General features: G+C 40.3%; 1 protein-coding gene across 3 annotated transcripts; it reads right to left on the bottom strand.

Annotated features, from left to right (window-relative positions):
- Positions 1-290: 290 nt before the first annotated feature.
- Positions 291-23,883, bottom strand: arid1aa (AT-rich interaction domain 1Aa). 3 transcript variants are annotated; one of them, XM_079626485.1, is made up of 20 exons: positions 22,657-23,883; positions 15,129-15,326; positions 13,280-13,945; positions 12,423-12,533; positions 10,796-11,003; positions 10,472-10,561; positions 10,197-10,367; positions 9,266-9,590; positions 7,324-7,472; positions 7,094-7,197; positions 6,774-6,983; positions 6,466-6,670; positions 5,766-5,898; positions 5,523-5,686; positions 5,239-5,380; positions 5,024-5,146; positions 4,832-4,928; positions 3,882-4,719; positions 3,653-3,783; positions 291-3,567 (listed from the first exon to the last, which is right to left on the bottom strand). In XM_079626485.1, the coding sequence occupies exons 1-20, from the start codon at positions 23,557-23,559 to the stop codon at positions 1,630-1,632; spliced, it is 6,906 nt and encodes a 2,301-aa protein (XP_079482611.1). In that variant the 5' UTR covers positions 23,560-23,883; the 3' UTR covers positions 291-1,629. The 3 variants fall into 3 exon arrangements, with proteins under 3 accessions (XP_079482611.1, XP_079482612.1, XP_079482613.1); XM_079626486.1 differs by having other exon boundaries at positions 5,523-5,680; XM_079626487.1 differs by lacking the exon at positions 15,129-15,326 and having other exon boundaries at positions 22,657-23,700.
- Between the last annotated feature and the right edge of the window lie 3,159 nt (positions 23,884-27,042).

Below are 27,042 nucleotides of genomic sequence, written 5' to 3'. Positions count from 1 at the left end.
ATATCAAATACCTGCTTTATATAAAGCATTTATATTATATTCCTTATCTTTCCCTGGCAATGAATACCTTCAAAACAGTTAGCTATTCAATTATTTTTCTCCTGCATAACCGCAGGAAATATTTATATTTTCCTTCAGCTTTTCATGGTCTCACGGTCAACTATTTTCATTCCTTCTGATATTATTAAACACTAGTATTAGAGTAATATTGAATATTGCTAATTAAACTAATTTGTAACGTACACAGACAACGTTATAAAAAAAAAACGTTTAAACTTTGATTTGATTTAACCTTCCATTCATAATCACATTCTAGGATAAATGGGCTGTACTTTATTGAATAAAATAAAACATCTAAATGAAAATAATCACAAACATCTTACCAAGATTTAATGTACATTTATTCTTACCACGTGGAACATATAGTATAAAGATTTCATAGTGAATAAATGATATTCATTGAGCCAAAAAGGGGGGGAAAACAAGGAATTTACATTAAGCTACATAGTCTGAAATACAAATATGCAGAATTCATATCACTGGAGAAAAAATATCTCAACTGTGTTCTTCATCTAGAGTTATTTTGTTGTACCAGGAGACGAAATTAAAATATTTCAGTTGTTTGCTGCACTATAGAGGAACCGTGGAGGCCAAAAGATGGTTCAGTTTATATACCTAGGGATTTTGATGCAATTAACCCAACTTGAGTGTCCGCTCTTATTCTTCAAGGATAAAAAGGGATAAGAAGCAAGAGTGTGTGAAAGAGAGAGAGAGAAAAGGTGTAAATGTACAACATCTTATATACAGTACAGCCTCAGCTGCATCTTAAGTTGAAAACCAGTCCTAGGAGGTGATTTCTTTATGGGGTCAATTCATACAATCAAGGGTTAAAGAGAAGAGGTCAGGGTGTTGTACGTCCTTGATACTTTGGGGGTTATTCTCCTCACCAGCAAACTAATGGTTTAAAAAACGGTTTAAAAACAGAGCTGACTGAGCCAACATTTTACCCATGTGGAACAGTGCAGTACGTTTGCAGTATGTTTACAGTTGTGGAGTAATGTACAGAAAATGATAACTCATTTCTGCTGTACACACATCCAGAAAGTTTGACCGTGTAGCATCAAAATACAACCACCAAACAATGAAGAGTCTACTTGTTAATGTGATCAAGAGCTGTGTATTATTTGCACCCTCTGGGGAGAACAAAAGAACAATTAACCCCAAAACTCACTGTAAACAAGACAGCAACTTTGGTAAATAGTTTGTTTTTTCAAGCTATTTATTTTATTCATTTATTTATTTTATTATAAAAAGTTATTTCACCTCAGACAAGGACACAAAAGTTGGGGTCCCTGTCCATGTCATCTAGTTGGCATCAGTTACAGTTTGTGTCAGTGTGTTGAGGCTCTGGTTCATGAACCACAGCAAATTCGTGACAACCTTCCCAAAGTGAGACGCAGAGAAAAGGGGGACCAGTGGGTGTAATATGAAAGGGCTTGCATAAATTAAAAAAACAAAACAAGAAACAGTCAATTTTCTCTGCTTTCAATCCCCACTCGCAAATGGGGAGGACAGGCAAGGGGGAAGTACGAAAACCAGAGAAGGTGGAGCCATAGCTCCGCACAGCTGTCATGACTGGCCTATTAAAAAGAGTACATCACAGATGACATGGGACACCAATGAGTTCATGAGTGGGGAGACAGAAAGGTCCAGTAGCCGCGATTCATAGAGCGTAAACTCAGAGTGGTTCTCCTCCACCTTAGCGAGGGCAAGCAGAGCCCGAGCAGCCCGCCGCATCATGTCCACACTTGTTGGCTCAAAGTGTGACCCCTGCATGTGCAGTAAGGAACCTTGGCTCTGCTGGAACTGTGTAGCTGCTAAGCTGTCCTCCAAGAAACCCAACAGATTCCCTACACTGGCCTTCTGTACCGCAATGGCACGGGCCGCCAGGCTGTCACCCTGTGCAAGATTGGCCAGCAGCACGACCGCCATCTCCCGACAAACAGGCACCTTTCGCTCTCCAACTAGACGCACAAGGTTCCCAAAGAGCTTCTCTAATCTACTAAAAGGTGGCGTCGCCAGAATTAGGTCCACATTGTTGTCCTGAATGCTGAGCTTACAGAGGGTCTCCAGGACTAGTCTCTGGGGGGACAGGGCGCCATTAAGCCCGAGACTAGGGAAGGGGTCTTGGGCTTCGGCTGAAGGACAAACGGCCCAATGTAGCAAGCCATCCAGCAGAGGCAGACAGATGCTCTCAGTGTAGACTGAGAAGTCAAGCTGGCCTGAGATGTTGGCAAGAGTGACTAAGCAATTTTCCCGCAGTAACTCCAGACAGTCCCACCACCATTCGTCTTTCTTGCTACCAAGACTCTCATCCACCTCTTCTTCTTTTTCGTAGGTTAAAGGCGCCTGCTTTCGCTCTGGATGCAGATGGTGGAGAAGCAACAGGCGGCCCAGCAATAGCAACAGCCCTGGGTGCTTGGACATCTCAGAATCATTGCCCGGGATGAACGAGAGGCTGCGGACGATGTTGGAGACACAAAGGCAGCGACGGGAAAGGGAATCTTGCCAGTCTGAAAGCGTGACAAGAGGAGCTTCATCCTTGCTGTGTGGCTCATCTTCTAAAATGGCAATGCAGCGCTGACCCTGCAATGATGGGCTTGGAGGTGCTGGCCTAATGTTTTCTGGAGTTGTTGCCTCTGACAATTTTTTTTCTTGATCTTTCTCTAGGTGTGATGTCCCCTCAGAGGCAGTTTCTAAGCAGTCAGCAGGTCTGTCCTCCCTCAAATCTGAAACTCCGTTGGTCACTTTCTCAGTTGATGACTCTGGAGAGGCTGCCGAATGACTCTGGAGAGACTGCCGGTCCACTTCTTTTCGGTGCTCTACACTGGATGAGGGCAGTGAAGGTGCCTGGCTGTCCTTCTGAGCTCCTCTCTTCCTGTCTGGGACCTGGGCAGGTAGATGCTTCCGTTGGTGCAATAGGTCCAACTTGCTTTCAAAGTGGGTCTGGATGTGTTCTGTTGTATCACCTCCACCGATACTCCAGTGCAGAAGGCCACTGTCAAATTCCTGCAATCGGCCAAGCTTATTAGAGTAGTCCACCACAAACGGATCCTTCTTTCGCACAATCTTTAAGGGAAGCTTATCAAACTTGCTAGCCTGTTTAGGCTTCTCTTGAGCCACAGCCAACTCGAGACAAGGTGGCTCCGAAGTCTTCGGTTCTGCAGATGACTCCCCTTCAGTCCCATGGCAATCTTCTTTCTTCACAGAGTCATCAAGCATCCTTGGCTTTTCTTCTTGTTTTATCTGGAGCGGTACTGAATGTTGTTCTTGATGTTTTAACCTGTGCATTTCCTCTCCTTCATCTTCCTCCTCCGTTTCTCCATCTTCCTCCATGCCCTCCACCAATACCTCATCATCCACAGTGTCTTCATCTTTTTTGAGCACGCTGGGATCCAACAGTGCTCTTTGTCCTGGATTACCAACTTCATATTCCCTCAGAATCCCAAAGATCTCAATGAGACAACGGCGGAAATACTCAACGATTAATTCCAGGAAACCAGGAAGCTACAAAAGAAGACATTAATATGTTACTTAGGATGAAAACTTAAGTAATGGAAAATATATTTGTAATTTCCCCAAAACGACTCACCTGTATAAGGTTGAAATTCGAAATACTGTTGTCATCATATAACAAGATGTTGATAGTGTCTAAAGCCCATGTGCTCTCTGCCAACAGTCCTGATTTAAGGGACATCATGACTCTCCATGCTTCTGGAGTGCCTACAAAAGTTGTATACAGTTATCTTTTCATATCTCACAGGTCTAAGCCATATAAATGACCAAAATGTAATTCACTACAACAAATAATGAACTCTTACCAATTTCTTTCATGGTAAGACGCCTGCGCGATTTGAGAACTGGTGGCGTAGCCTCAATTGATCCTGGAGGGAAGGATAGGTCTCTTCTCATCATTGGAGGCTGTGCTGAGGGAGGTACAATGTGAGATGCAGGGACTGGAGGTCCCACCTTCTGCATTTTGATATTGCTGGGCATGTAGGGTGATTTGCTGGGGGAAGTCCTACTTTCCATGGGGCGAGGCATGGGCGTGGGGCTTGACACCTGTGGAATGTGATTTTGCATGGTTTGAGGAGACTGGTAGTTGGACTGCAAGGGTCTGCTCATTGGTGGACCAGAGCTACCAGGACCATATGGGGGCTGTCGTGGCCCAGGCCACTGCCCATCATGATTCATTCGTGGTTCAGACGACATCATGTCTTCAGATCGGTTCATTGTATGGTAGCCAGGTCCCTGGCCAGGACCAGCAGGTGGTCCTTGACGGTTAGGGTAACTGGTGTAGCCCATATCACCTCGGCCCGGCCACATACCAGCTTGAGGACCGTCAGGACCAGACTGCATTGGACTGCCCATCATTTGAGGTGGCATGGAACCCTGGGAGTTTGGGCCTGTCCCTGCTTGCATCCGATCTCTTCCAAAAGGGAAAGGGAACTGATTCTGAGGACCGGGTGGACGGCGCTCCGAACCAGGGTAAGAACTGTTATACTGGTTAAACATTTCCTGTTGACCACTTGAGGGACCACTAGGGGGAGCCTGTGGTGGTGGCTGTGGCTGCTGAGCATTGTATGGCCCACTGAACATCTCACCGTCATGATGCCGTTTAGCTGGTGGGTAGCTGCCATCACCAGGCCTTTTGTAGTTCTAAATGTAAACAAATTATATTAAATATATGTCAAGGCTTTTAATAACATTTATTCATTATACTAACGTCAAATCGAAAAATATCAGCTCATTCTATTAACTGCTTTCCTACCAATTGTTGTTGCGGGTACATTCCAGGCTGCTGATTCGGATAGGAACCACCAGGAGGCGCACCCTGCCCAGGATACTGATTACTATAGGAATCATGTCTGCACAAGAACCATACGTAAGAGAAATCATTATAAAAGATATAGCATATATACAAATACAATCTCCATAAAAACTAATGGAGTAGTCGACTGACCGCTGCTGCTGTGGAGGGTAACGATTTGGTGAGTACATCCCAGATTCAGCATTGGAAGGCATTATATTTGGCTGTGGCACTCCAGCCCCCATACTGCCATCTGTTCCCATCCCTGACTCTGGTCTACGCAATGCAGGAGAGGTTAGAGTTTATTGCATCATTTATATAGCACCAACAAAAAAAGTTTATATACAAAAAGTAAAGATTTAGTATACCTTCTGTCATAGCCGGGGCCATATGGATACTGGTGTCGCTGGCCCATAGGTATGTTTCCCATAGGGCCTTGTGGTCCCCTGTTGCACTGATCACCGAGACTGCTGTTGGGTCCCTGTCCACTAGACATGAACTGTTCTCCAACTAGGACCATGAGCACACAGCTCATTACACCATGTAGCTAACCATGAACTATAATGCCTCGTGACACTTATATAAAATATGAACTGATATACAAGGTGTACAGGACAAATTATGTTACAGAAATACAACAAACAATACAAACCTTTACGCATACCACTAAAGTGGTCTTTACTGGGTTCATAGGGTCCCATGCGAACAGGCATTTCCGGAGTGCTCATGCCTGACTGGTAGCCAGAGTTTGGGGTCATAGTACTTCTCCGTGAGAAGTCGCTATCAGCAAAAGGATCTTGCAAGTTCACACTGTTCCTAAGAAACAGGGCAGGTAAGAAGTGGTTCACAGTCAAATGACACAGGCAGTAGCACAAGACAAACAAACAAAACTCACCTGCCACTTGGAATTGGGGGCATCTGGCTGTGTGGGGTGGAGGCAGGAGTAGGGGGCTTCAAGTCTCCGCTTTCCGCCATGGAGCTGCTGGTGGACTGTGGTGTCTGGGGCCCCTGGAGAGAGCCAGATCCAGCTGTTCCATGCAATAAAAAAAAGGAGAGAAGGTTTGGAACATTATACTTCTATGTTCTCAATTTTAAGTACTACAACACCAATAGTACCACAAAATAAATTCTTGGGCAGGATAGTGTCAAAAAATTATCCCGTTTCATAAAGGATTTTTCTCACAAATAATGCGGAGAAATGCTCAGAATCTAATGTTTTAGACTCATACTCTCCAAACATATGTTACCATCTAAAAATGTGTTTTAAGGTTTCCTGATGCTTTAAATGTTAATTTAATGTATGACTTCTGCAACCAGTCATTAGTGATAATGCTTAAAAACATTAGTTCAAACAAAGAGCTTGAATTGCACCTGCAATATTAATTGATGAACATATAATTGTGCTGCATCAATAACAGTAATTTTTTTCAATATAATTTTTTTTAGCAAAACTGTAGGTATTTATTATACCTTCCTTCCTTCCTTCCTTCCTTCATTTTGGAATAGGGGTTTTGTTGCAGCAGTTTAATTGTTAAGATTTACCTGTACTTGCTTCAATACATGGCATGAGACAAATCCAAGTCACCAGCACTCACCTGGGGAGGGAGGCTGAATTTTGGCCTGGTTCTTTTTGGTATCTCCAGTAATAATTTCAGGTGGTGGGTCCTCTCCACGCTCAATCTTACATTCAAAAGCATACAGACATTGGATGTACTGCTTTTTCAGAGAGCTGGCGGCACTGCTGGAGGTCCCCACGTTCAGATTTGTGGCCAGCTCCCTCCATTTTTTGTTCTTATTAACCTGAAATTACAAGGATGCCAAAGCATATAAGCAAACACACTTGAGAGAAAATGAGTTCAGACCTTCAACATTATAAAAATGTGTATGGACAGGCTGTATATACCTGTGTAAGACCTCCAATCTCCTTGACGGACATGTAGAGGCGGAAGAGATCAAGGGGCTTACGTCCCACAGCTGGCAGGTTACTCATGCCCATGGCTTTTTCCTCGATGAAAGCCAAGTAACGGTCTACCCACATCTTTCTTTCTGGCTCTGGGCCTAGCTCATACAACCTAGTGATCTTCTCATTGGTTGTTGTGGAGGAACTTGACTTCTAGAAAGAAGCATTTTAAATGGAAGGAATTACACATGAGGTGCAACAAAGGATGAATGACTGAGTTCTGCTGTAAAGGCATTATACTTCCATCTAAATGTCAAACAAACCTTAGATTTTGATTCTGTCTTGGGTGTACCCTCAACTTTGTTATTTATTTTCTGGGGTTGGTTTAGTTTCCCATCCATAGCAAAATCCGGACCAGGGGACATGCCTATGAGAGAAACAGATATGTTAACCGTGATTTTAAGCTGGCACAAGATTTGACTTTACAATTGAAGTACTTTAATTTCTGCTAGGTTATGTAGTATATACAAATACACTTTTGTTATTATCTTACCACTAGTGTTGTTCGACATGTTACCACCCATGGGGTAGGGAGAACCCTGAGTGTTCATCATCCCAGGCATGTTGTTCATAGAGGAGCTATACGGAGGTCCTGAGCCCATCATACCAGGACCAGGAGACATATTGGTGTAACCTGGTAGTCTGTGAGGCAAAACACAACATTTAAATTCAAATAGACTTGTACCACCAGTTTGTATTAAAAAATTAGAAAAGGCTAACAAAACAGACATTTAAAATGTAACGGTACACGTTTTCATCCCGAACCGTCACAGTTCGGTGCATACAGTCAGACGACGAATACAGTCATAGGCGATCCACACTCCAATCCAGAAGGGGGCACATGCAGTAGTGCAACGCTGTTTGCTAACCGCCACAACAGGAAAAAGACCAGAAGAATAGACGATCTATGCACCAACCCAAAAGTTCAGATGCCAAAGAAGAGCTTTCTACTTGCCTATACGTGGAGGTTTTTCTTTTTTTGTGACATGTTCTACTAATTTCATGAAAAGGAAACCAGGATGGAAGAAAGCGACATCCTGTTTTCTTTCTTTCTTTTACAAATGCACAATGTTTTGTTGTGTTTGATTGTGAGTTTAGTTTTAAAAACTTTAGTTTCTAATGATATCTTACTCTTATCTGTATAACCAAAATGTAGTATTTTAAGTTGTTTCTGCTGTTATAATGAGACAAAATCATTTGACATTGTGCCGATTTGTGTCGTAGAAGTCCAGTGATGAAATAATGCGTGTCCTGGAAATGGGAATCCTAAGCTTCACTAGCTGTCTCCTCGTGGAAAGGTGAAGTAGGCTCTTTTTCTCCTCCTTTCCGTTATTTATTGAAAAAAGCATAATATTGAACTTTGTGCATCCACTAATGTCACCGCATGTTAATGAACTCATGCGTAAAGAAAACTAAACTCTGCGCAAGTTTTATTTTTCATTATTCTACTTATTTTGTACTTATAACACAAGAGATTATTTTTATCAGCCTTACAAAAAATAATTTGACCCATGCAAGAGTGCATACTGCTTAGTACTTCAAGTACTAAAAATCTGTTTTTTTTTGTTGTTTACATGTCTGTGTTCTTAATATGCTTTCAGACAAACCATGTACAAATTCACAAGTCAACATCATTGCTGAGTATTTCCTCCTTAAAAATGCAGTGAACCAAAGAGTCTTAAAAACACGGTTTGAAATCGCTGGTGTTTCTTACGTCACAAACTACTTTATAGCCAATCACGTCAATCACGATATAGCCCCACAGCAGGGCTATATCATTAACTATGCTGCAAAGCAAGGGAGTCTCAAGAGAAGCCAGGTTATCCCGATTAATTTTTCTGTTGATATTAAAAATGGGGTACTTTTAGCAATATAGTGTGTGAATTATGAATAAGATGTATATTACGATGTTATGATGAACTATATGCCTTTCTCCACTGACGTTCTAAGTTGTACAAAGCGTTTCTATTTTAAGAAGGCAGCTGTCTGACTTAGATGGCGAAAGGGAACATGGTTTGTGTAACATTAGGAACACATTATTAGCAGTTTGATAAGGTAGTCAAGCAAAAGGCTAATCATGTGAATTACCATAATGTGTCCGGAGTTGTAAAGAGTGATACCATTGTGCAGCATTTACTATAGTAAGTTGAGTAAAGCGAGTGGATCTCTGAGCTCGTGTGAGTGGATGCAGGGATAATTTGCATATTCATGGTACAACATGGTCTGTAATTAGTTTGCACTACGGTCTGTTCAAAATAAATTTAAAGAAACCTAGCATTGGGAATTTGTTGCTTTTTCCTGTTGTATCGAATTCGTATCGAACCGTGACCTCAAAACCGAGGTACGTACCGAATCGTGATTTCTGGGTACCGTTACACACCTAGTACTTGTTAATGATATTGTGAAACTTCAGTTGCATTTCAGTTCTTGCGTACCTGTTGTGTATCGAGTTGGAAGGTCCGTGCTGCATTGCTGCGGCCTCCTGCGGCTTTCTGTTGAGGCCTGGAGGTGGGCACATCCCGCTTCCCACTTGAGGGGGTATGTTGGCCATATTAGGGCCCATACTGGGACTCATGTTGGGACCCATGTTGGGGCCAAAGGGTCGTGCACCCATCTGGCCATGAGGCATCCTCCCAGAAGCCATGCCAGCAAACAGTGGCCCTCCTCCTTGCCCAGACATAGGATTCAAGGATCCGCCCATGGCAGGGCCTGCGTAATTGGCATTAGGCATGCCACTGTAACCAGGCTGCCTGGGGTAACCTGAAGAGGAAGATGGGAAGTTATAAACAATGCTATATAAATAATACTTTTAAAGTGACAGTAAAGCCAGTTAAGTTCAATACAGCACATTGCTTATGCCATCTTTTTTAGAGAAAAAATTATATATTTAATAAGAACTCTAATCCAGGGTTACATTTTCTGCAATGAAACAAAAAGTCTGAAAACCACATTAACAGAATTAGCAGTTTGGTCAATTAAAAGTCAGCATTGGCCAAATGCATTGGGGTCTGGAAGCCTCATTGGTGGACTTCCAGGCCCTTGAGTGCTTTAGCAGCATGTGGCGCTGCTGTAACCCAGTCACTGTAGCTGCTCAACTGACGTGAGCCATGCTACGTCAACTCCCTTTTTTCACTAATGCTAAAAATAACCACACTGTGATCCACTGGTCGCACAAAGAGAAAAAGAGGGAGAGTGAGAAGGATTTGGAGGGACAGTAAGAAGAGAAAGAAAGAGAAAGACTAAAATAAAAGTCCAATATCTGCACATCCACTACAATCACTTCTCTTAACATAAGACCCTTTTTAAAATGTGCATTTTTCTTAATTTTTTTAGATGGTGTGAAATGTTTAGCACTATGCCACATACCTTGTGGTCCATATTGACCACCCTGAGGCCCATAGTTCGCCACAGAGTTGTTCTGCTGATAAGGAACCATTCCAGCATGCACCTGGCCTCCAGATGACTGACGAGGAGACAAAGCAGAGCTAGACTGTGGAGACCCATAGGGTGCCATCTGAGGGTTTCTCTGCATATATCCTGTGCAGACAACAAGATTGATGTATCGATACAATAAAAAGTGAGCATGAAGATGGAAAACGAGTCCTGTCATTGTAAAGTAGGACTTATACAGACTGAGCTACCTCTCTCTTGGCCCATGCCAGGTTGATTCATCGAAGAGTGCATGATCCCATCAGACTGTACACTTGAAGGGCGGGGAGGCATCTGGTTCCCTACAAATGAGAAATGCACAAATTGTGGTAAAAAATAAAAAGAAAGAACCACATTCTATAACTTTGAGATCAAGACAAAATATTTTGTGTGAAATTGTGTGATATTTTTGATATTGACTACAAAAATACATTTTATATTTAATTTTGGTAAATATTCCAAATCCTCTGCATGATGACTCGGTGGTATTAACACATTTTAGGATTTCTAAATAATTTAAAGTTTACTGGCTCTACCTGGCATCGTGGCAGGAGACAGAGGCCCAGATCGAGATGCTGAGGCGCTGGCAGGCGAGCCCACCGGGGGAGAAGTGTGGGGGGAGAAGGGTGACTGTGCTGGATTGCTCTGTTCTCCTTGACTGCTAGATACTCCAGATGTGCTGACTCCAGGACTCAGAGCGCCCTCCGCACCAGTAGGTAGGTCATCGATAGAACCGGATAGGTCCTAGGCAAATAAAACCGTAAAGGTCAGAAAATCAGAAACTAAAGCAGCGATGGAAGAAATTATCTGTTGCTACTTCCGTTACATGTTGTGATGGATGTACATCAAAGGAAAACAGATTATTGAAAAAGAAAGTGTGGGGACTTGGTTCTGTCGAATTGTTTTTGATTGGCTGCAGGCAGATATGAATGCAAGCTTGCAGTCGATCGTAAGAAAGGGGCGGGATTAAGCGCACTAAATGATTGGAGAAGTCTGGCATGTGTCACCAGAGAGAGGTCTGTCATTTTTTTTCGTGTTAAATATCATAACATGCATAGATGAATCCTTCACAGACATGCATTTATAAAATGTATAGGGTAAATTTCCATTTCATGCCAACTTCAAAATCAGTTAAATCACTGCTTATTATTTAAATTCCCTTAGGAAGAAAACAACATGTAAGAGTACTACAAACAAACAAAGCAGACTCTGCTAGGACCAAATTGAAGCTGTCAGCTGACTCAAACAATTCTTCACATCATATCTTCAGCTTTCACAGATTTTTAAAGAATAATCGCTAAAAAATAAATCCACATTCAGCACCACAAGAACATCTTGCCACCTCTGGATAAGTTTTGTTGCTTAATTGTTAGGACAAGGCGAGATATAGTACATACACTGTACTGAAAATTAGCCCAAGGACTCACAAAAACAAAAAAGAATCTTAAATCAGCAGCACAATAGCCAATTTAATTGTACAACAAAACTTTTCATCTTCTTTAGAATAAATTTTCCCAATGGCAGCTTCTTCCACTCTGCAACAATGAACTCTGGCACACATTTTTTCTCTCTCTGGGACATGCACACACACTCTCTCAAGTGCTCTCATACACATACAATCACACAGTCACAGGCTGCTGGCCTTATTTATCTCATCTGGGAGGGAAAAAAAAGAAAAGAAAAAGTGAGATCACAGCGTCCCTGAGGTTGCCATGGCTACGGCGGCCGGCTGCACGTGTGCTGAGTCAGCGCAGCTGGGTGTCTCTCCATGTGTCCTTTTCAGACACAGTCTCGCAGGTCATAACACACACTCAAATGCAATTATATCTCGGCGACAGAGAAGCAAATTCACAAGGAAAGTAGAAAAAAGGTACCGAGAGAACCAATGGCATATATTTTCGTGACAGACCACATGAAGTTCTCCATTTAGCAACAATCTCAAAGGTCCTACATAATCAGTACTGAGATAAAGGTGCAGCTGAGGCTGAATTATGTTCACATCTTCAAGCTAATTACCTTGAACTATAAGTCAACATAAAATAGAATGCTTTTGACTGAAAACAACTTGATTGTGCATTTGTGAATCCGTCAAATTCACAATGCATCTTTAAATGCGCCTGGACGCAGTCAACAGCCTGTGTGAAATGAAAGTGTCAGACTCACTGGTAGACTGGAGGGTCTGCCCTGCATGTCCTCTGTGCTGCTCTTCGATGCCAGAGGCGGGCCGGGGGTTGGAGCGCTGGACTGGGAGCTAAAAGACTCCTGGGAAATCTCCTGTTGGGGAAAAAGCCATCTCAGGTCAGACGATATAGATATTTAGGACAGTGGACGCATGCATAGATGCTTTTGCTTACAGATATTATGGGTGCTTTAGGTCAATGTTAATAATATAATAAACTGTCTGATTTTGTACTTGAGAATAACCAGTTACAATACTACTTTTATTACCGTATAATGAAATGCATTCCAGATTTTTCAATAAATACAAAAGCAGTCATCCAATTTAGTTCAAACACCCAAAGTGAATATTAAACAAGCAATTCACATCCCACCTTTACATAGTAATAAATAGGTTGACAAAACATAATTCAGTGTAGAAAACATATGCATTTACACTTGTTTTTTTGGCAGATACATTGTCAACACTTTACAATAAGGTTACATTTGTTAATGCATTGTGTATAAACTAACAACGAACAACAATTTTCATGTTTTGTACAGCATTTCTTAATTCAGGTTCATTATTATAAAAAAAAAATACTAAAATTTAAAGTTCTTTCCCCCAACATTTTTGAGAGTAGTCTCTTATGCTCACCAAGGCTGCCTGTATCTTATCAAAAATACAGTGAAAGCAGTAATATTGTGACATATTTTTTACAATTGAAAAAATTGTTTTATATTTTAATATTTTAAAATTAAATTTATTTCTGTGATGAAAAAGCTGAAGACTGGAGTAATGGCTGCTGAAAATTCAGAGTTCTTTCCACCACTTGGATAAAAAAGCAGAAATCTTAAGTTACCTGAGGAGGAGGAGGAAATCGCTGATACGGTGATGATTGTGATTGTTGTTGTTGCTGTTGCTGTTGCTGCTGCTGTTGTTGTTGTTGGGGATTCTGGGAGTATGACGTGGGCTGTCCCTGCGGCATCTGTCCATGTCCCGCGGGCTGCTGAGAAGCAGGTGTGGGCGTCTGCGGTGGCTGCTGTGATGGTGGTGGTGGTTGCGGCGGCTGCTGCTGCGGCTGCTGCTGGGGACCTTGGCCGGGCGGGTAGCTGGGCTGGGGCTGGGATGCAGGAGGGGCCTGGGAGCTCCCCTGCTGTGAGGGCTGGGACTGAGGCACCTGTTGCTGTGGATAGGGAGACTGACTAGACTGGGATGCTGCTGAGGACTGAGAGTACGGGGACTGGGACTGGGATGGGCTCGGCGAGGGGCCGGGCATTTGCCCCTGAGGCTGCTGGGGCATGTGGGGTTGTTGGTAAGGAGGGCCAGTCTGTACATGCGGGCCAGATGACTGGGGTGCATGAGGTTGCTGTGAATAAGGTGCCTGACTTCCTGGTTGCCCAGGGGAAGCCTGGGGGTATGGCGACTGCTGCTGCCCGGAGTGAGGCCCCTGACCATGCTGGCCATAATAAGGCTGCTGCCCCTGCTGCACGTAACCCCCTGGTCCCTGCTGTCCGTATGATGGCATCTGCGAAAACAAGTAGGATGGCACTAAAGATCATTACACTCATGGCATTTCCTACACTGATTTAAATCATGCGGATAAATGGACAAAAAAGAAACTTCTTTTCACATGCAATAGACAAGGTTCCCACTTCTTTTGACAAATGAATTTGACACATTGACGCTTTTATTCCTGTTAATTACTGTAAAGCTGCTTTGAAGCAATCTGTATTGTATTAAGTGCTATAAAAGTAAACTTAACTTGAATTTCCATGACTTTTCCAGTCGTTCTTGATTAAATGATTAAAATATTTGAATTGCTAGCAAAACAGAATAGCTCAAAATGTTTTAACACACACAGCATAAAAAAATGGATATTTCCACATCAGAAATTTCCATGACTCTACCAGGCTTAGAAATCTCAATTTTTTAATTCCCTGATATTGTTAATATGAGTTTAAATGGACAAATCTCAACACAGGGACAGAGTTTATTGCTTAAGTAACAAGTTCAGAAAGGTTTTATTTATAACCTGCACATAATGAGCCCAACAACATTTTATCCTTCATATTCCCTAAATAATAAGAAATTTATAATGTTTTCTTTTTTACCAGAAAGTGTGACCTTGTCTAGCATCACATTTGTAATAATTTATTAAGGCTAAGAATGGTTAGAGATCCCATGTCCCATCTGGGACACAATAGGCTACATATTGCTATTTTTGTCATGTTTTGTAACAACAAAAACCAGCCCAAAAACCAATTAAACCATTTTAATTCAAATTAAGAATATAATTATTCTTAATCTGTCTTTTTTTTGTCTCACAAGAGCATGTATTCTGGAGTTAAACATTTTGTTTGGCGCTGCTAAACTAACTTTAGAAGCTTAAAAATCTTGCTAAAGTACTAAAAATTACATAGATACCAGTACATCGAAATCACAATTGAAGAACACTGCAAAACAATCCAGTATTTCCCCCAACATAAATGTTTTATCCAAATGAGCGAGTGCATTGAAGTGTTACAAAATAAGCATTATTAGTTACAACATTTCCAGAATATTGTCATTTAATAACAAGAGTGCAGCACATAAAGCAAAAAAAACGTATCAATGGGGGGGGAAAAAACAGTATAAATGCCGTAACATACGCCATCCCTGAAAGCCAAGTCAAAGTGTGAACCCTTAAAACACTGAGAAAGAGCAATGACCTGTTGGCCGTACTGCATACGTCCTTGCATGCCCATAGGGTATCTCTGAGGGCCAGGGGGCCCATAGCCCTGGCCTGGGTAAGCAGGGCCCTGCTGGGGCCCTGAAGGAGGCCCTTGATGGGGCTGCTGGGAGTAAGGCCCACCTGACCCATATGGCTGACCGCGCATTTTCCCCATTTGATCCATGGAGCCTGGAGTCTGTGGAACGAGAGTGACAAAGAGGTTTTGAGCAAAGGAAACTCAGATAATGACAGAAAAGCATAAACTGAGTTTTACACAAAGACATCTACAAAGCCTTCAAAAACTCAAGGACACATTTTCCAAAACCATAAAATCAAAGTATTATACTGTGCTACTGCACTCCCACACTGGAGAATTTGATTTGAAAAAGCCAGGGTGGAAATGAAAGAATAGCAAGGACAGAATAAAAATGCAAAAAAAAACAAGAGAAGAAGAGAGAGAAGAGAACAGCCCGAGGGGGAAACGATAGTGGAAAAAGGAGAAGGAAAAGGAGAGACAGCAAATAACCCTCTGCTGCCGATTCCCACGGTTATTAACCTGACCGTTACCTTGCTCAGCCTTAGTTAAGGAAGTCAACAGTGCTATATATAACTCATTTCAAATGGAGGGCAGTCTGCCGAATATTTAACACATCCCAGCTGTAGCTCTGCTTGAGCCACGGCCAAGCCAGCTTTTCCTTTTTTCGGAAAAAGACGGCAATCTTGGCACCGAATGAATGACACAGGGCTTAATGACATGAGTGGAGAAGTCCAGCTTGACTTGCAATGAGATGAGTGCTGTTGCATTAAAGTCCAAAATAAGGGGTCATGTAAATATTGGAGTTGGAATAGCAGTCATGTTTTTGTAAACTAGCAAATATTGGGTACAAAACAACTGCACAAACATGGAACAAAACAACTGCACAAACATGGAACAAAACAACTGCACAAACATGGATGAACTAGGGCTGGGCAACATATCAAGTTTATAGAATATATATTGATATATCGTACAAATGACATAGGATGAGACAATACCGTTTATATCGATATACAGTAGTATTATGTTACAAGCGTATCTAAAAAACTGCGGAGGACACGAAAGTGCATAATCCAATTTGTCCCAAACATGAGACATGCTTGATGTTAAGGGCTTCAAAATAACTCGTAAGATATAGTTAACGCGGCTTGCCCCATCAGATGCTCTGACAGATATGTGTGCCGTTTGAGTTGTAGTGTAGCGCAACTTTTATTTCACGTGTACTTTTGTTTTAATTTGGTGATTTTAACTTCTGTTTTTAGATTGTAATGTTGTTAGAATGTTAGAATGTAATGCGATTCTAAGTTCTAACCCTTTTTTGCATATAATATATAACATAGCCTACATGTAGGGCTGCACGATTATGACAAAAATCATAATTGTAGATCATTCCCTTGAAATTTTAATTGCGATTATTAATTACGATTATCACAATTTTCATTGAATGAGGTTTTGAATAGCTTTATACCAGTGGTTCTCAACTTGTTTGCCAATGGGACCCATATTTTTCCATGGCCATCAAGCCGCGACCTACTTGTTTGGGAATTGGGAAATCTATACCGGTATATATATATAGGCCTATTGTAATAAATTTGTTGACACACACAGTCCCCCTTTACTTAACATACACATAAATTGTAAGAATATGACGAATACTGATAAGTAAACAATAGGCCTATGAGGTTAAGTTATTAAATAGCTATCCCAAACTAGTTTTTGTTAATACAGTGTTGGTATGAGCCACCACAGTCATTTATAAATAAATATACAAAATAACCCAAAGTGAAAATAAAGTGGCATTTTGGGGTTATGGAAAAAACAGTTACCATGATGAATTGAACCGTTAATGAAACATGGAAGCTGCTCCTGATGAATAGAATGAACATCATACCTGCTGCATGCAAGAACACGACGTACCACTAACGCGATTTATTGGTATTTTACTTTTATTTCGTGACTTACTCATTTACAACGTAACAACGTTGCATGCTTGTAGTTTTTTTTTTGCGTTTTATAGGCTAGATTTCCTGGCAGGACAGGAAAGTCACTTTTTCTGAGGTGAGATACTTTTTATTTTAGCGTTCACTTACGTCAAGTAGTTCCTATTGTGCTGGGTTCTCTGAAGTAATCGTTATTCGCCTCTCACAACGTAACATACTTCAAACACACCTCTTAAGCAAGCAGAATAATGTAAGTGAACTTTTTTTTTGTAATCGTGGCATCCGTAATCGTAATCAAATCAGATTAGAAATTCGATTAATTGTGCAGCCCTACCAACATGGTTACATTAAATCGGTTTTCATAGAACTTGTAGGACATTGTGCAGGATGTGAAATCAAATCATTTTTTTTATATACAGAATTTATCCAAACAAAGAAAAAATACTGTGATGTATAGCCTACTCTATATAACTATTCAGCAAAAAAAAAAAAAAAGATACATGATCTGAGATATATGATAATGCTCATATATGTGGCCTTTTGGCCACATCACCCAGCCCTAGGATGAACAACAATATACAGCCAGTTTCCAACATCCATTCCTGCTGAATGCAGAACATGGCAGTACGTTAATAATAATCTGACTGATTCAAACATCGCTGCCTAAGAAACTGAACTTCATTTCCCACAAACAATGACAATTTTATAGCATGTACATGCAGTTATAGCCTAGGCCTATTCATAATGTTAGATTGTGTCCTCACAACATTTATTAACATTTTTTAAATAATAACAAGTGAATGTTAATTTAATTAATAACATCCTTATGACTTAGGCCTAATATTAGTAGTCCACAATCCTGTTCTCTTCCAGGGGAAAAATAAATGCCTTGTTGCATTCAATTATAATTTCATACTAGTATAGACTTACTCACACTCCAACAAACTCAATCACATCAGACAGAAAATCACATCAGACTTTTTTCTATCATAATTCTCCCTGTACATTTCACACACAAAAAAAATCAGAAGCATGACATATTAAACATACATTCATCCATATCGTCTGTTGTTGTTTCATGATGTGAAATCTATCCAACATGAAAAATTAAATCCTGAAGGGCAGCTTAATACATGATTACAAAGCAGCCAAATAAATACTCCTCACCTACAAAATATTTGATATCTAAATAAATACAGTATGAAATACAGTTGAAAGTTTGGGGTAAATAAGATCTGTTTTATTCAGCAAGGGTTCATTCAATTGTTCAAGAGTGACAGTAAAAGGCATGTATAATTGTATGAAATATTTCTAAATGCTAATTTATGTTCTGGTTTCCACAACAATATTAAGCAGCACAAATAGTCTTAACATAAGATATTTTTCTTGAGTAAATAAGCATTTTAGAATGATTTCTGAAGGATCATGTGACTGAAGACTGGAGTAATGATGCTGGAAATTCAGCTTTGCCTTCACAGGAATAAAGGACATAAAATATATCAAAATAGGTGATCACATAAATTTAGCCTTGGTGAGCATGAGACTTCTTTCCAAATTAAAACCAAAACAAAAAACATCTTATTTACCCCAAACTTTTGAACAGTAGTGTACCATATGACAGCAGGTAAAACATATGGCTGGGTGATAGATTGAATATAAACAATAATAAAATTAAGCAAATGTGTGTATGGTGATGATTTTAATGAGCTTTTTAATTGGCCATTAAGTTTCCTAAGAGTATAGTCAAGCTGATTCATGATCCCCTTTTTAACTCCAAGGATGAAAGTTATGAAATATATTTTTAAAATGTCACTGACACTTTAAATGTATGCATACAACATCAAACATCTGGTAAAAAATAATAATCAAGATCTACCATGATAGGTTTAGCAATAATTGCCCAGTTCCTGTCATACATTAACGTTTTAAAAATGTCAACATTTATCTTGAATCATGCTGCTGGTACGATTATGACACTATATTAAGCATCAGGTGATGAGTATATTTTATTATCGTGGTAATTAATTATCAAGTCCATTAGGCATTGGCAACAGATCAATCATTGTAATATTAATGTGATTTTTTGGCATAATTACATTTTAGCTTCCGTTTAGAAAATAGGTGAGAAACATAACTGTAGTGCACCATAAGTGCAGTTGCACACATATTCATATTACATTTGAATCTCACAGTGATATCACAAAGCCCTTCTTTTCAACTTTGTATCGATGACCCAGAACATAAAAACAAACACTGATTTGGGTTTCACAAAGTCAAATGACAATGTACAAATGACGCATTTATCCATATGCTGACAATAAAGCGCTACTGTGACAAATTTGAAATGCATATGTTGATATAGTGTTATAGTGTTAAATGTCTGATGGCAGCAAACTAGGAAACAAATTGACAACAGTAAAATTCAGTGAACAGAACACTTTTAAATGACCCTTTGTTTAGGGACCCTTTTGACCCTTATTTTGAATTTTGCTTTTAAAAACATACTTTTTTCTAGTGAATTCAAGTCAGATTTTGTAAAAATGGATGGCACAATCTGTTTGTTCTTCACAGATGACCACTGACTCAAACATGACCAAAACTTAAACATCATAACTGAATGACACAACATGATAAATTAGTACACTTGTGTTGTCCTATCAAATTTGGACCAGTGAAACCTCATCTAGGATGCATGTCTAATATCTAAAAGGCTTGTTTTGAATTTAGCTTGAGTTCAAACCTTGAAAGGTCTATTGCTGTGTAACGCTCTAGAGTGTGAAATGACTGAGGGCAAGCTGCTCTTGACAGTTTCCAGTGTCCGAACGGAAAAAATCAAATAAATAAAAGCAGCACATGGCTAATCTGCATAAGATAAAGTGAGGGCTCCCTTGGCAGGAGAGGCTGCTGGACGGGCGCTGTGATTGGCCACGCGGGGATGGGGTGGACACTAGAAGACTTACAGATCGACTGAAAGCTGCAGTAAGCATAACTCTGACTCTAGTCTATACTGTCCTTATTGAATCTCAAACAGAGTTCAAAGCTACAGCAAAATGAATCAAGCAAATATAATCAAGTTGAGTACAAATTCTAAATGACCTACACTACTGTTTTAAAGTCAGCTAGATTTTATAATTACTGCTTTTAGTCTGCATTCAATTTATTAAAAGTGAGTGACAGTAAATACTTTTACATTGTTACCCCAAAAATATATTTAATATAAATCTTGCTCTATGAGAGAATACAAAAAAGCAAAATAACTTTGATAATTATAAGAAATGTCTCTTGAGCAGCAAATCAGCATATTAAAATGATTTCTGAAGAATCATGCCATACTGAACACTGCAGAAAGGTTGCTGAAAATTCAGCTTTGCATCACAAGAAGAAGTTACATTTTAAAAAATATAATATTAGATCAAATAAATGCATTACAGACATATTTCAAAAACATTTGTTTTAAATACCAACCCCAAACTTTGTGAACGATATGCATGATCTGGGATTTAGTTGGCTGATCACATCATAATGGTTTGAAAACTAATCAACAGATTTTTCATCATGATACCTAAATTATGTTTGGCCCATTTACAGATACTGTGGAAATTGACGACCAAACCAAACCATGCCATTATTTGGCAGTAACTTAAATTCACAGATCATACTTCACTTTGACAGGAACTTGTCTAATAAATTTATATTTTTTTCTCCCATAAAGATGCTAATCTAGTTAGAAATCTGAGCATTATCCATGCTTTTTGTTAAGGACATTCGTAAAAAAAAAAAGGCCATTGATTTTGGTATTTTTTTCACAGGTTCTCATACTTCACATACCATAATATTACTTCCGATTAATTTTCTACAATGAAGAAAATTAAGAAACTGAGCAAAAAGAAAAACTCCAAGTTTCACCAAGTCACAACCCCCTTATCAGATGCACAGTTTGCACAGCGACAAACCTGATGCACGTGTAGCCTCAACTTAGTATTAGAAACTAAGTTAACTGTGGTAAACAGATGTAGTTCAACCTTGAAATTGCACTTAAAAGTGTTTGGACATATCCAAGACAAACCATCATGATAGGGACCACATGAATAAGAATTTAGCATGCAGTGAATGACCAGACAGGAAATAGTGCACAGCATCATACTGTAAACAACTGGCATGAATTAAAGAGTTCAAAAAGGGTTTCTAGCTCAATATCTAACAGGCTAGAGAAATAAGACAGGCTATTCAAGTGTCTTCAATAATCAAAAGCGCACTAAAGCTTCCCAGTCGATGAGTGACATTTTAAAGTAAGTTTTGAAAAGAAATCTTGGTCTACGCACCATCACAACAGATACGAGCGATAAGATTTGCAAAAATTAGAAATTAATAACTATCTATATTATCTTTTCCCATACATTAAAATATTAATAAGGAGAACTGACATGAATCCTTTATATAAATGCATTTTATATGCATATTTTATACACGCATCATATAAGTTGTATAAAAGTTTATAAAATATTAACTGACAACATGCGGTTAAATGTATCAGTGTCTGAATACAACCCTCAGTTATTAAATTAATAAACTCCTACTTCCCGACATGTAGAATTCACCCTAAATGTGCGCATCACATTAATTTCACATATACATCAGACTGAAAGAGTGAGGGAGGTGAGGAACATGAACTAATCAGCAAGTGTTTCAGTTACATCATATGCAATTATAAATGGCCAAGAGCACAGGATGCAGAGCCAATCAGATCTCAGCGAGCATGTCAACCCAAGACCAACTGTCTCCTGCCTTTGACAGGAGGATTTTACCTCCACAATTCAAATCCCACTGCAAACCAATCTGCACTTACTCAAATCACTGGGCTTGTGTTTACAAGCTGCGCGCATAGAGACCGACATTCAGTTGGAGTCTACGCTTTAAAACTAAAGCTTTTCTTCGTCAAGTGTACTAGTAACGTCATTTTAAAGTGCGTTTAAATACATTTTAGTCCAAAATAAGGTTAATTAGTCTGTTTTTCTCGACCATAGAAGCGTGACACGCACGTATCGGTTTACACAACACGGGTTTTTCCACATGAAATAACCGCTGATTTTATGTTAATAGATCTCCTAATTATCATCAGAACTGACAAACAATACACCGATCGGATACATCTTACATATTAGGTAAATATACAGAAGAATAAAGCATATAAAACACAGAAAGGCCTAACAGGGAAAAGCCAAATGCGTTTAAGCCTCCTTGATGGAGAAGTAGCTTGCGCTAAATGGGCATTTTCAACCGGAGATCTACCTTCAACTCATCCAATAATAGCCAACCGTTTTCGTCTCACAACACACGTCCAGCCACGAACCTAGTGGGTTTTCGAAAGTTTCGTTATTTTAACTAAAAATAAAGTGTTAAATGATGAGCTGCTGTGGAAAACCAAGGAGGCAGCCATTTTATAGAGTCTTGCTTAGACAATAGCAAGCACAGTGCGTTTCAACCACTCATATGACTTGAGTAAAGCCAGAGAGATGCAGTTTTACAAGGCATTAGGGTTGTAATTTTACCTGATTTCTACCCAGGGGCTGCCCGGTACTTCCAGGACTCATGGGTTGCGGGTGATGGGTCCTTTGTTGCCAACCCGGATGGCCCCCACCGTACTGCCCGCTGCTGCTGCCTATATCTGCTGGTCCCTTAACACCGTCCTGGCTGTTGAAGTCGCTCGGTGGGTAATTCGGGTAGCCCCGGCCACCGCTCGGGGAGGTGAGGAGCTGGTTGAGAGTCGGGGTGGATGTTGGCTGCGGGTTTCCCATGTTATACCGCTGATTGCTGTAAGATGCAGCCGCTGCTGGCTGCTGCTGTTGCTTGGCTGACTGCCCCCCTACCGCCTGAGCTTGAGGAGCGCTGCGCGGAGAGTTCATTCCGTAGCTCTGGCCCGGGTACGGGCTCCGGTTCCCGAACGGACTGTAGTTGTTGTACTGGTGGTTCGGGAAGCTGTGATCATGGGAGTTGGGTTGATATGAGTCCATCATGTTACTCGACAGCGCGCCTGGCCCCGCTGCAGCTGCCATGCCAGGGCTTTGTTGTCCGCCATGTTGATGAAAAGGGGCCCGGCCGTAGTGCTGCGCGTAGCTATAGGAAGCTGGCTGAAACCCGGGCGCGTGATGGTGTACCATCCCGGGGTGGTTGTTCCCCTCCGGTCCGGTGGTCTCATTTTGATTATTGTTCACCCTCGACGGATTCCCGTTGCCGTTCTTCATCTCCGACTCCCCTCCTCCCCCAGCATTTCCCACATCGGCCCGGTCCTGCAGTTCCCCGCGAGCCGGAGATCCGCCGTCTAGTCCCGGTTCCTTATTTTCCTGCTGCTTCTCCCCCGGTACCGACTCCTCCTTTGGGTCTCGATCCGGTTTTTTCAGCTCGGAAGGCGGGCTGGTGTTGAGAGAGGTAGCGCTGGCGACCTGAGCGGCCATGATCCCCCCCCCTCTCCCTCTCGGCGAGTCGGTCACAATCAAACGCGAAACATTGAATGTAAATACAATAGTTTTACAACAATTTACCCGTGTCCCGACTCATCCCCACCCCTTACGCCGGACCGAATCCGGACTCCACCGTCGGCCCCGTTTTTTAGACTCTCTCTCACCGAGTTCCCGGGAAATGAAATTTAACCGACACGGAATTTGTGGGGGTTCTGTTGCAGAAGTAGACTACAGCCGAGGAACGGATCACACCAGCACGAGGCTCACTTAGATACAGCCATTTTACCGAGGTGCGCTGAGATCAGTAAAATATGGCTCGGACTCTCTTCGGAGTGCGGAATGGATTCGGAGAAGGGGGGCTGGTGGGGAGGGAGGGGGGTGTTAAATTGACGTTGCATAACGGCAAGGTTGAAAACGGCTCCTCGAACAGATTTTGGTGGGAAAACTGAGGCTGTAGTGAACTGAATGTAACCAAAAAGAAGTCAGGCATTACCATGGCATTAGTTGTATGCAATCTCCCTATGAAGTAAGCTTGTCTTACTGGTTTTCTCTAGTAATTACCAAAGTCTGCAGAGTGACACACTAGAAAGAGAAAATGCTTCCCATATCTTTTGAGGTTATCAAAGACTGCGTGTCTTGTATTTTGGCACACATTTATCTGTCACTTGGTAGAAGCTGGTCAAAATATGCATATCAACATCATCATAAAAAAAACATGAAAAAACCTATGCAATATAAATGTAAATACACTCCAATTCAATTCACATTTATTTGTATAGTGTTTTTCACAATACATAGTTTCAAAGCAGCTTTACAGACAATGTGTGTCTACATTACTATTGTATCAAATTATTAATTTCATAAATGTACATACAAATTACGCGGTTAGGTAACAATGTATTAGGCCTAATTTAAACAATGTATTAATTTAAGGCATTATTATTGAATTAATGAATACATGTTTTTAACTAAATGATTAGGATACATACAAAAATTTGCATTAAATACAGATTACTGTGGGCGTTAATGCATTTTAAAAATTGCATTAAACTGAAGTTAGGTTTATAATTTTCATTTTGTAGGGGCTATGTTAATGTTAAATGTTAATACATTTAATTTTTCAGTGTATTTCTTTATTATTTTATTTAAAAAAAACTATTTTGGTTTTCACTTGATGCCAAAGAAAAGCCTATAAGAGTCCTGAAGTCAAACCGGTTAACAAACTGTTTTAGGGGGTTGTGCTGATTGAAATGCGTTAGGAAAGTAAGAGAAGGGAGGGTTGGTGGTGGGTTGAGCTAGTCTGCAAGCAGGAAGTGAAAATGAAAAATGAGAGGGAGGGAGAGAGTACGAGTAAAGAAGAAAATCAGATAAACCACACAAAGTGGTTGAAAGGCAGAATACATTATCATCAGAAAATAAGCCCATCTATTTATACTGTGGTTCAGTTTGGTATCTAAAAAGAGATAGAGAAAGGATCTCTGGGGGAAAATATCTTTTTAGGAGAGAATAACACACCGTCTCTCGTTCTCTGCTCTCCCCACCCCCTCTCTCTCTCCCTGCCTGCCTCTCTCTCTCTCTCTCTCTCTCTCTCTCTCTCTCACTCACTCGAGCTGAAGCTTTGCTGCTTGCAAAAGCAGCACAACTCTGCTCTGGTATCTCAGTATGGGGGATGGGCAGAGCAGCACAGCACAACCTTAATGCAATGCAGAGCCGCTAGCGTTGCTGGCCAACTCTAGTTGTGTCCTGTGAAGTAGGGAGATCCTCTCTGGCACTTTTTAAGAGTATTGAATTTGGGAAATGTAATTCTCCCTAGTGAAATGTATTCATATTTCATCTTAAAGCAAAGAATATGGAAATCAGATGAATAATTTATGGGAACTGTGATGTAGTGTTTCATAATGATTTGGAGATCTAAAATCTCTGTTATATTTATTTGGAACCGTCTGAAAGGTTAAGTATATTTAAGAAAAAATATTTGATGGATAGTATAATAAATATTTAAAGCATAAAAATATTATAAATCATGCTACAAAATTTACACAACAAAATTGAAGATGAATTTAATGTATGATAATATAATTTTTTTGGAGAGAGGAGAACGACTAATAAAAACGATTTCATGTCAATCCCATCATTTTATCCATTAGCAAATTCTTTTTACATTGGCTATTTTTTTTTTTTTTTTCATTTTATGCCTTTTACCAGATGCTTTCCTCAAGTAGCATTTTAACAGTGCATTCAAGGCTGTGTTATTTTAGCATCATTGATATATACATGGGGTTGGACAATGAAACTGAAACAATGGCCGATAGTGTTGAAGGTTTTACGCCAATCTTCACTGATTTCACATTCCATCAATAAGAGCAGAGTGTGAAGGTTGAATTATGGCACAGCTGTACAATATTGCAATCCACACAACATAATGGGAGACATATTAGAGTTCAAAAGAGGACAAATTGTTGGTGCGCGTGTCGCTGGCTCATCTGTGACCAGGACAGCAAGTCGTTGTGGTGTATCGGGAGCTATGTCGGCATACCACCACCATGTATGTCGAACAGTGTTGGGGGTAACGCATTACAAGTAACGTGAGTTACGTAATCAGATTACTTTTTTAAAGTAACACAGTACTTTTAAAATTACAACAAAATATCTGAGTTACTTTTTCAAATAAGTAACACAAGTTTTGCCATTTATTTACTGACACCTCTCTTGTGGAGAGAAATGCAGAGGCATTGTGTGCGCTGCGTAAACATGATGTTATTGTAGTTCTAGACTAAATGTAAGCAGGCCTTTATACTCATCTCACTGGCTCTAAAACAGGTTCAATATTCCTCAAAAGGAATACAAATAATAACAAAAAACAGTGAAATGCAAACTCAGAATATTATACATATACACTTTATGTATTTCAATCTTACTTTATTAACCAATGTCTTCGATGCGGAGTGCTTACCTTCGGATGCTCCAATTCAACCATACGAATAAGCAAAAATGACTTTTATATAAAAATCGTATTTGTTTAATTTTTTTATTTCTGAAGATTGTTTTGTTACTAAAAAACAAACAAGCAACCAAAGCCTGTGAGAAAAAGTAAAGCAAAAGTAATGTAATTCATTGCTTTATGTAAAAAGTAACTAAGTAACACAATTAGTTACTTTTTTTAGGGAGTAATGCATTTTTTTTTTTTAAGTAACTTTGCCCAACATGAACCACATCCCACAGAGTAAGTGTCGACACAAGAGGAAGCTGTCTGAAAGGGATGTCCAGGCACTAACCAAACGACATAAAACCACAGCTGCCCAATTCACTGTAGAATAAAATACTCTCCTGTTTCTAAAACTGTTCATCGGGAGCTGAACCTTTGGTCACTCGTGCGAATGCCAAACGTCGCTTTCAATGGTGCCAGCAGAGGAAATCTTGGGCTGTGGACAACGTGAAACATGTATTGTTCTCTCTCTCTGAGTCCATCTTCACTGT

The sequence above is a fragment of the Phoxinus phoxinus genome (assembly GCF_949152265.1).
Source record: "Phoxinus phoxinus genome assembly, chromosome: 10".
Classification (NCBI taxonomy): Eukaryota; Metazoa; Chordata; class Actinopteri; order Cypriniformes; family Leuciscidae; genus Phoxinus; species Phoxinus phoxinus.
The sequence above is the reverse complement of the archived record's forward strand: the minus strand, read 5'-3'. Positions and strand labels throughout refer to the sequence as shown.